Source organism: Stegostoma tigrinum, chromosome 3 (assembly GCF_030684315.1).
Source record: "Stegostoma tigrinum isolate sSteTig4 chromosome 3, sSteTig4.hap1, whole genome shotgun sequence".
Taxonomy (NCBI): domain Eukaryota; kingdom Metazoa; phylum Chordata; class Chondrichthyes; order Orectolobiformes; family Stegostomatidae; genus Stegostoma; species Stegostoma tigrinum.
In genome coordinates, this window is record NC_081356.1 from 50,568,041 (window position 1) to 50,584,623 (window position 16,583).

The 16,583-nt window shown below is 41.9% G+C and overlaps 1 protein-coding gene across 1 annotated transcript; it reads right to left on the bottom strand.

The window, feature by feature from the left end:
- Positions 1-10,803: 10,803 nt before the first annotated feature.
- Positions 10,804-16,349, bottom strand: hint1 (histidine triad nucleotide binding protein 1). The gene is made up of 3 exons (XM_048528173.2): positions 16,148-16,349; positions 14,649-14,753; positions 10,804-11,066 (listed from the first exon to the last, which is right to left on the bottom strand). Exons 1-3 carry the CDS (start codon positions 16,238-16,240, stop codon positions 10,902-10,904), a joined length of 363 nt encoding a protein of 120 aa, XP_048384130.1. The 5' UTR covers positions 16,241-16,349; the 3' UTR covers positions 10,804-10,901.
- Positions 16,350-16,583: the final 234 nt, after the last annotated feature.

Below are 16,583 nucleotides of genomic sequence, written 5' to 3' on the forward strand. Positions count from 1 at the left end.
TATAAGCAACTTGGCACACATAAATTCTAGTAAAGATTTTAAAATATTTTCTGGATGCTACTAAAGTGTTACAAAGTTCTGCAATGCTCATCTAAATGATGCTAATTTTTAAAAATCATGTAGCTACCACAAAATTGCATACTTAACTGAGATAAGCAACTTCACATATTCAATTCTGTAATCCTCTTAAAAATTCTTGAAATATATTGTTGATGCAAAGTGCATATCTCAGTGAGATTAGAAAGTTGGAAAAAGAAAACCACAATTTCTAATTAAGTTCTTCAAAATGCTGGCGCATTCTGAAAATCTCTTGCAGATACCACTAAAATGAAAAACTGACTGAGGTAAACGGCTTTGCAGGTCAAAAGTTGCAATTATATCATAAGTCTTCAAAGGTATTGCAGATGATGCCAAAGTGCACATCTCAGTGAAATAAGCCAGTTTGACACCAATGTCATCATCTGTACAAAGATTCTTAAAATCTGCTATAGATGACACTAAATCGCATATCTGGGTGAGAGAAGCATATTTCACATTTTGCCAGACATATCATATGTGTTAGCTAATTGGAAAACCTCAGGCAGTGATAAGACCAGCGTCTTTCATATCCATTTCTACTTTTGGGCAACCTTTTACGAGAATCTTAATTGATTGAGTAGGACCCCCTACCTAAAACAAAAAAATGGGAATCGGTATTTATGACCATAATAAATGTGTCTACTGAATTTCCAGATGCCATTCATTACTCAGTATCATGGCTAAAAGGATTGTAGAAAACTTAGCATAGCTTTTTTTTATCTTGACATGGACTACCGAGAGAGATATAATCAGATCAAGGGTCAAATTTTACGTCAAAATTATTGAAGAAAGTTATGGATAGCATGGGAATAAAACAGTTCAAATCCTTTGCATACTGCACAGAATTGCAGTGATCATTGGATTATAGCCATGAGTATGCAGAGGATTAGGATAAAGGAATTCCATTTGCACTTTCAGCAATTAAGGATACACCTATGGATCAACTAATCCATTTGACGTTTTTGAGCATCAGCTGAGAGGTCTACTGAAATTAATTGAGGAAAAATGGGTAAGTCAAAATTTAAAGACCACATATTTGAATTATATGTCAAATTCTAGGGAGAGATTAAATAGAGCAGATGATTTGGCCTGACAGCATTTAGATTAGATTATCTATAGTGTCCAAACAGGTCCGTTGGCCCAACAAGTCCACACTTCCCTTGAAGCATCCCACCCAGACCCATCCCCCATAACCCACACACAGCTGAACACTATAGGCAATTTAGCATTGTTGATCCACCTAGCCTGCACATCTTTGGATTGTGGGAGGAAACCGGAGCACCTGGAGGAAACCCACACAGACACGGGGAGAATGTGCAAACTCCACACAGGCAGTCGCCCAAGGCTGGAATTGAACCTGGGTCCCTGGCACTGTGAGGCTGCAGTGCTAACCACTGAGCCACCATGTCACCCTATAAAACAGCATAGCATGTGATGAGGTAAGAAGCAAGCAGACAAAAAAAAATCACAAATTCATACTTTTGCTAAAGGAGATTAATTGTTAATGTTACTTCCAGTAGTAAGTGAACCTTTAAAGGCAAGGTTTGTGGGCCTTATCAAATTGGAAAAAAAAAGTGGGCCATGCCAATAGAAAGAAATTTCACAGAATAGGTCATGTTAACATGCTCAAAAGGTATTTTGATAGGGAAGGAAAGTAAAAGGAGAATATGTCACAGTTACAACCCTGAGTGAAGAACCAGGTTCAGATGGTTCTGAATTGGACAGTCTTCAAATTAAATTAAATTGAACAATGACAAAGATCTCAAAAATTTGGATAAATTATTGAGTTACTTTCCACAGGAAGATTGAAATGAATTGAATGAATCATTGCAATCACATGGAGGAATAGGTGGGAACAAACTGGAAAGTGTTAATCTAAACTATGCATAATATAAATATGGGAAATGTTGTCAAGCAACATTGTTATAGACTTAACCTCTAAAGATGGCAGAAGTTCAAAAAGAGATCAAACACATGCTCAAAGACAATATAATTGAAGTGAGTTGCCGTGAATGCTGATCACCCATTGTAATGGTGCCAATGCCAGGTGGTCCCCAAACAGATGTGTGGACTATCCTCAATGCAGTTACAAACTCTGATTCACATCTTATTCCACATTTGAGAATACGAGAGAAACAACTGTTATTTCAAAGTTGGGCTTATTCAGGATATTAGCAGGTACCTTTATCTGAAAGACCAAAGGATCTTTCGGCTTTCATGATACTGAAAGTCCTGCCATTTGGTATGAAGAATGTTCCAGCCAAAGAGTAATCAATATAGTCATTTTGCAATTATTCAATTGTGTGTGTACATTGATGATCTGGTGGTTTTTAAGCGCACGTGGAAAGAATATCTGAAATATCTATCAGAATTATTCAATCAGCTTTGGGAAACAGGCTTGATGATAAGCCTGGCTAAGAAGTGAACTCACAAAAGCCCAAGTCACATTCCTGGGCCATATCATTGGACAAAGCAAGGTGGCCCCACAGGTTGTGAAAACAAACTGGGGAGTTTTCAATACAACATACAAAGATGAAAGCACTATGATTCCTGGGACTGACTTTTTTTTATCAGAAGTTCATACTGAAGTTTAGCAGCTCCATTTACTGACTTGTTAAAGAAATGCAGAATATTTCAGCGTACAGAGGAACGCCAGAAGACATTTGATGGCCTGAAAGCTGTGTTAACCACTGCCCCTGTGTTAGTCACACCAAATTATGCAAAGCTATTCCTGGTGGCTATTGGCACCAACAATGTAGGTGTTGCTGCCAAACTCTGGCAAGAAGAGAAGACAGAAAGACCTATTGGGTATTTTGCAGAAAAAAATTGAATAATCATTAATAGTTTGCAGATATTCAAAAAAGAGTCAGGTATTTTAGATTTTAAGGGCATCAAAGAGCGTGGGAGAAAGCAGCAATACGACATTGAGACAGAAGATCAAAATGGATGGTGGAGCAAATTCAAAGAATGAATACCCTACTCCTGTTCCAAGTTACTATGTTAAGAGATTAATACATACATTATTCCAATGTGCTGATGTAACTCAACACCTTTTAAAACCTGAAAAGTGGCCCAGATTTTGAAGTCAGCAGCAAAATACTGACTGCATTTTAATATCCATTTTCTCCTTTTTTGTAGGCTGCAGCTTAGCTCTATCAGCCAGTAAGACCATAGCACATTCCTGATGAAGACATAATGTCACAAGCTGAAGGTGTTCCACTCAGTTGCTTTGAAGATGTGAGAATCATTAAGATTCAGTGAAGAATAAACGTAAATTTTACAGCTGTCAAACCTACTCCATCATTCTATATGATTGCTGATCTTGGGGGGTTTCAACTCCACTTTTCTGCCTGCTCCTCATATGCCTTGACTGCCTGACAGATATAGTGAAAATGATCGATTCCAGCCTTAAATATTCTCAATATTGGAGCATTTAAAAATTTTCAATCCTTTGAACAAAGGATCCCCGTATCCCACCAAGACTGTACCAGGGGGTCCAGGCTGTGCTAGCTAGATGGATAAAAAGCTGGCTAGGCAGCAGGAGACAGAGAGTAGTAGTGGGAAGGGGGTTTCTCAAATTGGAGACCTGCGACCAGTGGTGTTCCACAGGGTTCTGTTCTGGGACCACTGTTGTTTGTGATATATGTAAATGATTTGGAGGAAGGTATAGGTGGTCTGATTAGCAAGTTTGCAGATGAGACAAAGATTGGTGGAGTAGCAGATAATGAAGGGGACTGTCAGAGATTACAGCAGAATATAGATAGATTGGAGAGTTGGGCAGATAAATGGCAGATGGAGCTCAATCTGGGCGAATGTGAGGTGATGCATTTTGGAAGATCTAATTCACGAGCAAAGAGGCGGCACAGTGGCTCAGTGGTTAGCACTGCAGCCTCACAGCACCAGGTACCCGGGTTCGATTCCAGCCTCAGGTAACTGTCTGTGTGGAGTTTGCATATTCTCCCCGTGTCTGCGTAGGTTTCCTCGGGGTGCTCCGGTTTCCTCCCACAGTCCAAAGATGTGCTGCCTAGGTGGATTGGCCATGCTAAATTGCCCATAGTGTTCAGCGGTGTGTGTGGGTTATAGGGGGATAGGTCTGGGTGGGATGCTGCAAGGGGCGGTGTGGACTTGTTGGGCTGAAGGGCCTGTTTCCACTCTGTAGGGAATCTAATCAAACTATACAGTAAATGGAAAAGTCCTGGGGAAAATTGATGTTCAGAGAGATCTGGGTGTTCAGGTCCATTGTTCCTTGAAGGTGGCAACGCAGGTCAATAGAGTGGTCAAGAAGGCATATGGCATGCTTTTCTTCATTGGACAGGGTATTGAGTACAAGAGTTGGCAGGTCATGTTACAGTTGTATAAGACTTTGGTTCGGCCACATTTGGAGTACTGCGTACAGTTCTGGTCGCCACATTACCAAAAGGAGGTGGCTGCTTTGGAAAGAATGCAGAGGAGGTTCGCCAGGATGTTGTCTGGCATGGAGGGTGCTTGCTATGAAGAAAGGTTGAGTAGATTAGGTTTATTTTCATTAGAAAGACGGAGATTGAGGGGGGACCTGATTGAGGTCTATAAAATCACGAGAGGTATAGACAAGGTGGATGGCAAGAAGTTTTTTTCCAGAGTGGGGGACTCAGTTACCAGGGGTCATGAGTTCAAAGTGAGAGGAGGAAAGTTTATGGGACATGTACGTGGGAAGTTCTTTACGCAGAGGGTGGTGGGTGCCTGGAACGCGTTGTCAGCGGAGGTTGTAGATGCAGACATGAGAGTGTCTTTTAAGGTGTATCTGGACAGGTACATGGATGGGCAGGGAGCAAAGGGATACAGACCCTTAGAAAATAGTTGACAGATTTAGACAGAGGATCTCGATCGGCGTGGGCTTGGAGGGCTGGAGAGCCTGTTCCTGTGCTGTAATTTTCTTTGATCTTTGTTCTAACACAAGAAGACTTTTGAAACTAAAAACCTTTTGCCTCTACATGGTTCTTCTCCCTCTGTTCCCTGCTTATTCATCAATTGGGCAAGATATCTCTTAAACATTGCTATTGCACCTGTCGCGACCATCTCTTATGACAGCACATTCCTGACTACCATCTTTGTAAAAAACCTGGCTCTCACATCTCCCTTAAACCTACCTCCTTTTACCCTAAACCTATGTTCCCCAGTAATTAACAGTTCTGCCCAGTTGAAAAGACACTGACTAAATCATTCTATCCATGCCTTTCCTAATTTTGCATCCTTCTATGAGGTCATTCCTCATTCTTCAATGTTTGAGTGAAAACAAACCAACCTCTCCTCACAGTTAGTAGCCTGCAATTCAGGCAACACCTTGGTAAACCATCTCTGTACTGTGTCCAAAACCTCACCATTCTTGTAGTGTGGTGACCAGAACTGTCCACAACATTTCAAAAGAGGCCTAAGTTCTATACAGCTACAACTTGCCAACTTTTATACTCTGCCCTGATCACCTTATCCACTTTCAGGGAACTGTGGACATGCGTACCTAGACCCCTCCATATGCTTATGCTGAGGTTGGTTGTCTCGCCGAGCTGGTTTGGTGTTCGGCAGACATTTTGTTACCACGCTTGGTAATATCCTCAGGAGAGCCTCTGATGAAGCATTGGTGTGTTTTCCCGCTTGGCTTTTAAACTCTGGGGTCTGTTGCGATGGATTGCCTCCCTTCTGAGACTCGTCCATAGTGGAATGTATATGGGGTTGAGTTCAATGTGTTTATTAATAGCCTGCTTCTTGGAGTGCCATGCTTCCAGGAATTTTTGTGCTTGTCTCTGCAACCTCTTGTCTCTTGATTGCAGACCTCCAATCAGAGAAACACCTTTGAATTGCCACATTCTGTCTTCTATTGCTAAGCCAGTTTTGTATCTATTTTATCAGCTCAGCCAAGATGCCATGTCGCTTCACCTTTAATATCAGACTACCATGACAGACATTGTCAAAGGTCTTGCTAATGCAAACAAAAACATTTTCCGTTCTGTCTTCATCATTGTCACTTGGAGTCAGAGTTGTACAGCATGGGAACAGACTCTCCGGTCCAACTCGTCTATGCTGACCAGCAATCCTAAATTAATCCAGTCCCATTTGCCAGCATTTGGCCCATATCCCTCTATACCCTACCTATTCATATACCAATCCAAATGTCTTTTAAATTTCTCTACTTCAGTGGCGGGAGCTGGCGGCAGCCAGGAGGATGAGTTTGTGTGTAAAATACTTACCTTATGAATTGGCAGAGCGAAGGCTGAGCAGGACCAAATGCAGACATGGGGACTGCTGGGTAAGTGAACTCGTATATTCAAGCAGTGACCAAACCCGAAACACTATACGTGTAGTGTCTTCCGTCCATCCACCTCCCCAACCAAAAAAAAGACTCCATGTAGAGGGTCGGTAAGGTGAGGATTTTTTTCCCATTTTTTTCTATTTATCTCTTTTGGCAATTTAGAGCAGAGGGGATGGAAACTAGGCCAGTTGCATGCTCCTCATGCAGGACGTGGGAGGTAAGGGTCACTACTAGTAACCCTGCTGACTTCAACTGTAAGAAGTGCACCCAACTCCAGCTCCTCACAGACCGCGTTAGGGAACTGGAGCTGGATGTACTCTGGATCATTCGGGAGGCTGAGGGGGTGATAGAGAAGAGCCATAGGGAGGTAGTCATACCTAAATTACAGGATAAGGGCAGTTGGGTGACCATCAGGAGAGGGAAAGGAAATAAGCAGACCGTGCAGGGATCCCCTCAATAATAAGCATACCGCTTTGGATATTATCGGAGGAGTGGTGACCTAACAGGGAAAATACATAGGAGTCAGGTCTCTGGCACTGAGCCTGGCTCTGTGGCTTAGAAGGGAATAGCACAGGAGAGCGATAGTGATAGGGGATTCAATAGTTGGGGGAACAGACAAGGAGATTCTGTGGTTGCGAACCAGACTCACAGACGCTATGTGGATTCTTAACCACTGGTGACCAGTGGTTTTCTGTAGGGATCTGTTCTGGGACCTCTGCTCTTTGTGATCTTTATAAATGACTTGGATGAGGAAGTGGAAGGCTGGATGAGTAAGTTTGTTGATGACACGAAGCTTGGTGGAGTTGTGGATAGTGTGGAGAGCTGTTGTAGTTTGCAATGGAACATTGACTGAATGCAGAGCTGGGCAAAGAAGTGGCAGATGAAATTCAACCCAAAAAAGTGTGAAGCGATTCATTTTGGAAAGCCAAATTTGAATACAGAATACAGGGTTAATGGCAGGATGTTTGGCAGTGTGGAGGAACAGAGAGATCTTGGCATCAACATCCAAGTTGATAGTGTTGTTATGAAGGCATGTAGTGTGTTGTCTTTCATTGGCAGGGGGATTGAGTTTAAGAGCCGCAAGGTTATGCTGCAGCTCTCTAAGACCCTTGTTAGACCACACTTGGAATATTGTGTTCAGTTCTGGTCACCTCGTTCATGGAAGGATGTGGAAACTTTAGACAGGGTGCAGAGGGGATTTACCAGGATGCTGCCTGGACTGGAAGGCAGGTCTTATGAGGCAAGGTTGAGAGAGCTAGGCCTTTTCTCATTGGAGAAATGATGGATGAGGGTTAGAGACGTACAAGATGATGAGAGGAATAGGTGAAGCTGATAGCTAGAAACTTTTTCCCAGGACAAAAATGCCTATTACAAGGGTGCATAATTTTAAGATGATTTAACGTAGGTATAGGGAAGATGTCAGAGGTAGGTTCTTTACACAGAGAGTGGTGGGGGAATGGATTTTTCTGAAGACGGTCTCGACTCGAAACGTCAGCTTTCCTGCTCCTCTGATGCTGCTTGGCCTGCTGTGTTCATCCAGCTGCACATGCCAGCTGTGGTTTTCCCCTCAAACAGCTGCTCCCCGCATACCTTCCCCAGTTCCTGTCTAATATTTTAGTAGTTAATAGTTTAATACTTTCACAAGAATGTGAAATTGTAATTTATACAAGATAATGAGAGGCATAGATAGAGTCGATAGCCAGAGACTATTTCCCAGGGCAGAAATGGCTAGCACGAGGGGTCATAGTTTTAAGCTGGTTGGTGGAAAGTATAGAGGGGATGTCAGAGGCAGGTTCTTTACGCAGAGAGTTGTGAGAGCATGGAATGCGTTGCCAGCAGCAGTTGTGGAAGCAAGGTCATTGGGGTCATTTAAGAGACTGCTGGACATGCATATGGTCACAGAAATTTGAGGGTGCATCCATGAGGATCAATGGTCGGCACAACATTGTGGGCTGAAGGGCCTGTTCTGTGCTGTACTGTTCTATGTTCTATGTTCTATAAGAATGAATCTTGTCCTTCTCCAGAAGTGACTTAAAACTTACAGAATTATGGACACTGTTCCTGAAATGCTCCCCTACTGAAACTTTGATCCATTGGCTGGGCTCATTCCCTGGTTGGACTATTTAAAAGTAAAGTCACCCTGGTCCTAGGCCTGCTCTCCTATTACAGAGAGAGACTACAACTGGTATCCAGGTTGAATTTGAGCTCCCACCAGCTTTTGATAATTGAATAACAAAGTTAATACTTCTGTTTAAGGAGCAAATCTGGCTAACATTTATCTTTATTGCTCCTCCAACTCAGTGGGTTGCAAATTACTGAAGGCCAAATCTACAAATTTAACTACTGAGTGTCTGATCTGTAGGCAAATGCAAAATAAAAAGGAACTAAATCCTACAGCCCCTAGTGTACTTGGGATGATCCACACAGAAAGATAAACCAATTGAGAATATCTGCTGATACCTTAAAAATGCTCTCAGCACACATTTAAAAAGCTTGTACTGCCATTAATGTCATTCCATCCCATTCACTCATATTTATTACACTTATTTAGGTGCAGCCATGTTGCTGGCAAAGATTTTTCTGTATGCATGTGTGGAATATTCCACAAACACCATGTGAACTTTCATGGGTGTCAGGTGACACTGTCAAAACCCACTACGCTTTGCTTTCAAAACAGCTCCTTAATGGAATTAACATACTTTTCTCCAGACTTGTTGGTTTGTCATGATGCAGTGGCTTAAAGAGGTGCATTTTGTCTTGGAATTTTTGTTTATAAAGACAGGTTGAGGCAGAAGTTGGAACTATAAAAGCAGTATGAAGGTCAAGCTCCCAAAGAATTAAGATTTTATTTTAATTTTCAGTAGTTGCTGGGGTCTTGAAGCTAGATGTAGAAGCATTCCTTCTCTCTTTATTACAGCCAAAACATTGGGTTCTCATCTTGCTGCTAAAGTTGCACCTGAGACTACCTATTTTACTGAATTTACCTTTGCCATTGATGTCATTCCATCCCATTCACTCATATTTATTACACTTATTTAGGTGCAGCAATGTTACTGGCAAAGATTTTTCTGTATGTATGTGCAGAATGTTCCAGACACACCATGTGAACTTTCATGGGTGTCAGGAGACACTGTCAAAACCCACTATGCTTTGCTTTCAAAGCAGCTCCTTAATGGAATTAACATACTTTTCTCCAGACTTGCTGCTAAAGTTGCACCTGAGATTACCTATTTTACTGAATTTACCTTTGCCAAGGGCATGTTTATTGGGTGTGACAATACTAGTTAAATGATCTATTTCCTGTTCAGCTTTCCAATAGAGTTGTTATTCCAACTCTTCTTTCTTTTGTTTGTATTTTAACTATCAACTGTGTTTTGCTTCAAGCCTGGTATTTGACTAATCTATCTTCTCACTACATTTTAAGGGGGCTTGGTCTGGTCCACAACAGGTTCAACCAAGAAACATACTTGTCTACAAAGGTGCTTTTATTTTCCGCCATCAGGGAACTTCAATATAGAAAAAGATGAAGTTAAGCTATTGGAATAATTTTAATACAAAGTTTCCTTGTGAGTCAGCAGAGATAGATGCTATAATAATTTTCATTGTTGATTAGGCTGAAAGTAAAACTTTAAGTTCTTGGTGAAAAAGTTTACATAACTTGGCAAATTGATTAATTAAAATATATTTTAAGAACGAAGTCTCCCTTCGAGGCAGCAATTAGCTTTTTTTTAAAGAACTCAAAAGGGACATAAGTGTGAGGGTTTCTCCCCCAAAGCGTAATGGATTCTGGGTCATTGACTAAAAGGTTGAGTCATGTAGACTTTTGACAGACAAGAGAGTTGTGAGACATATGGTGAACACAGGAAAGTGGAACTGAGAACTCAGCAAGATCAGCGATGATTTCATTGAATGGTGGATCAGGCTCAGATGGGGCTAAGGGCATAGTCCTGCTTCAAAGTGCTTTGTTCCCATGTCCATTCCTTATTTTGGCTAGTAAGAAAGATGATTTGTTATGATTTCTACAATCAGAAATGAGTATTGGATTTCTTCTTTTAAAAACATCATTTTGATTTTGGAGTTCCTAAATACCATGGAAGGGCAGGATTTGAACAGGCAGCCAGAACAATCCTACATCTCAGATTAACGACCCAGTGATAATACCACTAGGCTATCATCTCCATATTATAAGCATATAGTATTGATTTAATATTCCAGTGGGAAAGACATCAGGGTTCAGCTGTTCAACTGTTAAGATTGGGCAGCTCTGTGGCCAACAAGACAGCTGTAGGATTGATACTTGGTAACAAAAGAAAGGGAAGTCTTGGTGGATAGGGACTCACACAAAATTTACTTTGTCAATGAGTTTATAGTATTTGCATAGCAGATTGATGAACTGAATTTATTCTGTAAGCTTTATAGCAATTGAAACATGAAAGCAGTAGTAATGTTTTTGAGATTGGCATACTGTAGCATGCAACATGCTTTTTATTTAAGAGACTGGACTAATTCTTCCAGTAATTGAGCAACATTCAAGTAACAGTTAACCTGGTGGCCAAAGCATCTGACGTCCACCACATACATGAAGATGCATGTGGTAGACAGACTGTCCACCTTCTTTGCCTTCATTAAGGATGAGTCTGTAGCCATTTGTTAAGCCCATCTCCACAGCACACTTTTTAGCAACGATCATCAGGTGTCCCAAAAGCTAAAAGATATTTGAAAAAATTGAATCAGTATAATTCACCATAGAATTAACAAAACATTTACTAAATTAAACAGAATTATTATAGAGTTAACATCTAATCTACATAAAATGGGACTTAATAAGTTAATCCTGACATAGCATCAGGCCATGTTTAATTTCCCCATCCTGATGCTCTTAACATATTACAATGTTACAACTGATCTCAGTGACCAAGAGGAAAATGAGAAGAAAGTGGTTTTTCAACCTGTAAATGACCTAAACTCTTTCAACGAAAGAGCAATGTCTCACACGGGAACATTGAGCACTTGCAAAGTACAGATTTGTATACTTTCAGGAGACAATTTCATTCTTGTAATCATAGAATCCCTACAGCGTGAAACCTTCTGCATGATTTCCCTCCAAAAGTTAGATACACCAGTGATGGGTCAAAAAAGGACACCAGTGGCCAAGGCATAGTGGAGCCTTGGTTTGACCATGTCCTGTTCTTGTATTCCTGTCTGCCAGAGGAAGGAGTACAAATGGAGTTTTACAAAGGGGAGACCCCTGGGCTTCATGGGCTAGGTTAAGAGGAAAGATGATCTAAATGGGGCCTATTTTCTCCAGAATTTAGAAGGTTAATGGGTGGTGTTGTTTTTCAGGCTGGAGGCCACTGGGTCTACTTTTGTCAGTCATTTATATAAATGATTTGAAGGAGAGCATAAAAGGCATGGCTGGTAATTTTGCAGATGATACCAAAATTGGCAATATGGTGGACAGTGAAGGACATTATCCAAGATTACAAAGAGGTCTTGATCAATTTTGGGGCGGCACGGTGGCTCAGTGGTTAGCACTGCAGCCTCACAATGCCAGGGAATCGGGTTCGATTCCCGCTTCGGGTAACGGTCTGTGTGGAGTTTGCACATTCTCCCCGTTTCTGCATGGGTTTCCTCTGGGTGCTCCAGTTTCCTCTCAGTCCAAAGATGTGTAGGCTAGGTGGATTGGCCATGCTAAATTGCCCGTAATGTTCAGGGGTGTGTGGGTTATAGTGGGGATGGGTCTGGGTGGGATGCTGCAAGGGGCGGTGTGGACTTGTTGGGCCGAAGGACCTGTTTCCACACTAGGGAATCTAATTAGGTCTACGGGCTGAGGAGTGGCAGATTGAGTTTAATTTGGACCAATGCGAGGTATTGCATTTTGGTAAAATAAACAAGGGCAGAACTCACAATCAATTGTAGGGCCCTGGGTAGTGTTTAGATCAGACAGACCTAGGGGATTAGGTACAAAATTCTCTGAACTTTGCATCACAGGTAGACAACCTGCCTAATAAGCATTTAGCACACTTCTCTGCATTGCTCCGACCTTTGAGTACAAGTACTGGGATGTCATGTTACTAGGAATGAAGGGTTGGAGCTATTAAAAAAAATAGGCTAGATAGGCTGGGACATTTTCACAGGAGCATAGAGAATGAGGGATGACCTCATAGGTTTACAAAATCACCAGGGACAGAGATAAGGTGAATAGCAAGGTTCTTACCCCTATGGTGGAAAAGTTCCAACTTGGGGGCCGATTTTTAAGACGAGGGGAGAAAGTTTTAAAAAAGGACACGGGGGCAACTGTTTATTTTTAAAAACAGTGGTTCACATGTGAAATGAACTGCCAGAGGAAGTGGTGAATGCAGGTACAGATTTACAATATTTAACAGCTATTTGGATATATACATGAATAGGAATGATTGAGGGACTCATTTAGTTTGGGAACAAGGTTGTAGACTAGTTGGGCCGTAGGGTCTGTTTCCATGTTGTACAACTGGACAACTCCACTGAGTCAGCTTTATAACTCTGCAAATGACTGGACTTTGAGCAGGTAAAGTCTCATTTTAAATCTTTCCATAGCTGTTTAGATTTGTCCATGAAAAAAAACAAAACCTCCTTTACTTGGTATATTTTCCATGGAGTTTAAAATATTGAGGGATGTGTTGAGACATTTAAAAATGATAAAGCCATCAGCATATCCACCAAAAGGATTTTTTTTTGGTAGCAACATTATATGGCTCAAGTTCCTTTTACTGCCAATTATCTAAACCCCTCTACACCCAGACTGTTAAAATATGCACACCTTACGAACTTAATCAAGAAGATGGAGACTGGCCGTGCAGATGCCTGTGCTTTTCACGTCCATCTTTTCCTTTCTGCCCCAATTTTTAATTCCAACAACTTTTATTTATGTAGCACATTGAAGTTACTGCATGGCATTTCAGAAATATAATTAGAAAAACTTGTTTAATTCTAAACTACCATTGATCTACACTCCACTTCCAACTTCTGCCAGATTCAAACTTAACTCAAAACGTTACTTCACAATCCCTTGTTCCCCTAGCTTCTGTCTGAACACATTTTAGTTAACATGAAATAAGAAGAGGGTGCAATTCACAATTTCCTTTCAGATTTATCATTATAACCTCCATTCCTTAAAAGAAATCCCACACTTGACCTTTAAATCCTCAAAAGCTATAACCTCACCTGCAACGTCCTATCTCACTTTAGGTCCTGGGCAGCACATTGTTGCTGACCAATTCATTGCAATGGCCTTGTTCAAATTTCAGCAGATCAAACATCAATCACAGCATTTTGTTCCTGCCTTATCCTCATTTCTCAGGATCCAATGCATCTTTTTGGAACTTTCCTTGGAGTTTTACATCCACTTAGGTGATTTTAACAAATAACCTCCACTGCAAAAATACATCCATCACACTTTCCATAAGCCTTTCCTTGATTACTCCTCTTACTAAAATCAACATGCAGACCCTCATCGTTGTTACCAGCAGACTTATCTCAACCTCTCTGCACCATCAGGCCAGTCCAAAATCAAGTCTTAAAATTTTTTTCATCTCACCTTCCCCCAGCTAAACCCCTACTCCCTTTCACTAATTCCAAACCTTCTTCAGACAGACACTCTCTTAAGCTCTTTGCAAACTTAGCATCCTGATCGACTCTAAGTTGTGCTTCAAGCCTTATTCTCTGCATCTACTTTTACCACAAGATTATCCAGCTCCAACTGACAACTTTACAAACTTTGAAACTTCGTACACAACAATTTCATTATCTCCCCTCACTGCTGATCTTTTGACTTTTAACCTCAAAATATAAAAACTTGCCTAGAATACTATTGAGTACATCCCATCTACACATGCAGTTGATTTACACTGGCTTGCGGTACTCCACTGCATCAGGTTTAAAATTTTGTTCCAATTTTTCTTCTCTAAAGTGAAGAATGATCTCACTCACCATACCTCCACATTAAGTTTCTGTCCTTTTACTCTCCTGAGCTATCCATTTTGACTTGAAACTTCATCTTCCTTCCTGAGGTCCCACTATTACCAGCAAGCTTCAGCTGCCTGAACCAGTCTCAAAGGTCATCTGGGTAAGCTGCTTAACTTCACCATTGCTTTCCCTTTGTCATCATCATTCAAACTCAATTCTTCAGCCAAATATTTCTAATCTTTCCATAGAGTCTGTTAAGCATCTTTAAATATCTTATGTTAAGATATCACTAAAATGCTGTCAAAGCTTGAATTACTTTAAGAAGTGTAACAACTTCACTTACCTCTGCATCAGAGTCTTCTGCTTTAGACAACTGGGCAATTGGCTTCTTTGGGACCACTAAGAAGTGAGTTGGAGCTTGTGGTTGAATATCATTAAAAGCAATACACTGTGAAAAGAAACTCCATTTCATTCTGATAAAATGCAGTTATTGAGCATACAGCATGGAAACATACCCCTCAGTCGAACTTCTCCATGCCAACCAAATATACTAAGTTAATCTAGTTCCATATGCCAACATTTGGCCCATGTCCTTCTGAACCTTTCTTATTCATGCATCCATCTTGATGCCTGGTTGAAGGCAGCATCAAATCAGTCACCTGGACAGATGCATCCAGAAAGAGGTACCAAGAAATTTGGCCAGAAAAGGAGATAAGGATGGTGGCTTGAGAGTTTGGTATCCTCCATTACGATTAGAACCAGGTGGATTTTATTGACCCAGGTTAACACCAACAGTCAATCAGGGAGCCCTGGCTGATTGATATGAACAAGCGATTTAGAATCTCCTCACTTCAGGGACTGACTCCAAACTGGGTGGTCACAGCCAGTCTACTGTGTACTTGTAAATAAAGGGCCACTTGGTGATGGATTACCAGCCTCTGCACTGTTATTTCACATCCCTTTTGGTTTTTCACAAAAGGGAAGCTTAGTCTTCCTCAGCTTCAAATAACACCTTCAGCATTCTAACCAACACTTCTGGTCTGGATCTTTCAAACTCAGATTCTTACACTAAAGTATGGTATTTCCTAAGTGTTCTAGAGATAGTATGAACTGCAGATGTTCAGAATCTGAGAACAAAAAGTGTAGAGCTGGATGAACACAGAAGGCCAAGCAGCAGAGGAGCAGGAAAGCTGACGTTTCAGGCCTAGACCCCAAAACGTCAACTTTCCTGCTCCTCTGAGGCCTTCTATGTTCATCCAGCTCTACATCTTGTTATCATAGTCACGTAGGTAGCCCAGTTCAGCTTCTGGTTCATGGTAATCCCCGTGAAGTTGATAGTGGGGGATTCAGGAATGGTAACTCAACTGAATGTTAAAGAGCAGCGTCTCCTGTTGGACTTACTAATTGCCTGGCAAATTCTTTAGCGCAAATGTAACTTGTCATTTGTTCACCCAAAATGGGCTGCAACAGAGTCTGAAGCGTCTGGTAATAAACCACCCGATCGCTGATATCAGAACACCACCAAGGTCAGCTTTGGTGCAGCAATGACTGTTGACGGCTTGGTTCCACGGGAAAACCTCAGCTTAATCTCCGCGCTCAATTTAAGGCGGTTCACCAGTATCCATGAAGGCACGAAGTGAAATAGACAGCAGTGAAATTACAGGGAAGATTCAGCATACCACCCCCACTTGCGGCGCAGCTTCCATCATTTCGGTGGGGTTTGGACGGCTGAGTCAGCACAGGCAAACAAGGCACCAGGCCTCGATACAAGCTCGCTCACAGCTTTAAGTGATATAACAGCAAACAGTTGACGCAAGATCGCTCGACGCGGCCTGGCTCTACCTTATCGTCTTCGTACAGGAGTTCACACGGGATTTCTTTGCGAATGATTTTACCGAAGATGGTGTCACCCCCGACTTGAACACTTTGTGCCATAGTTCAATCGTCTCTCTTACAAAAGACACCAGACTCAGCCTACTCCCGACGCTTCGCCAGATAGGGCGCCACCAAGTCCCATCGCCAGTCACCAAACCCCGCCCCCCGTGACACCGCCAATCACCAGATCCCATCCCCGTCACACCGCCAAGCACCAGACCCCGCCCCCCCCGAAGTTACACCACAAAACACCAGATCCCGCCCCCCCCCAAGTCACACCGCCAATCATCAGACCCCGCCCCATCACATCGCCAACCACCAGATCCCCCTCCCCAAGTCACACCGCCAGTCACCAGATCCCCCTCCCCAAGTCACACCGCCAGTCACCAGATCCCGCCCCCAA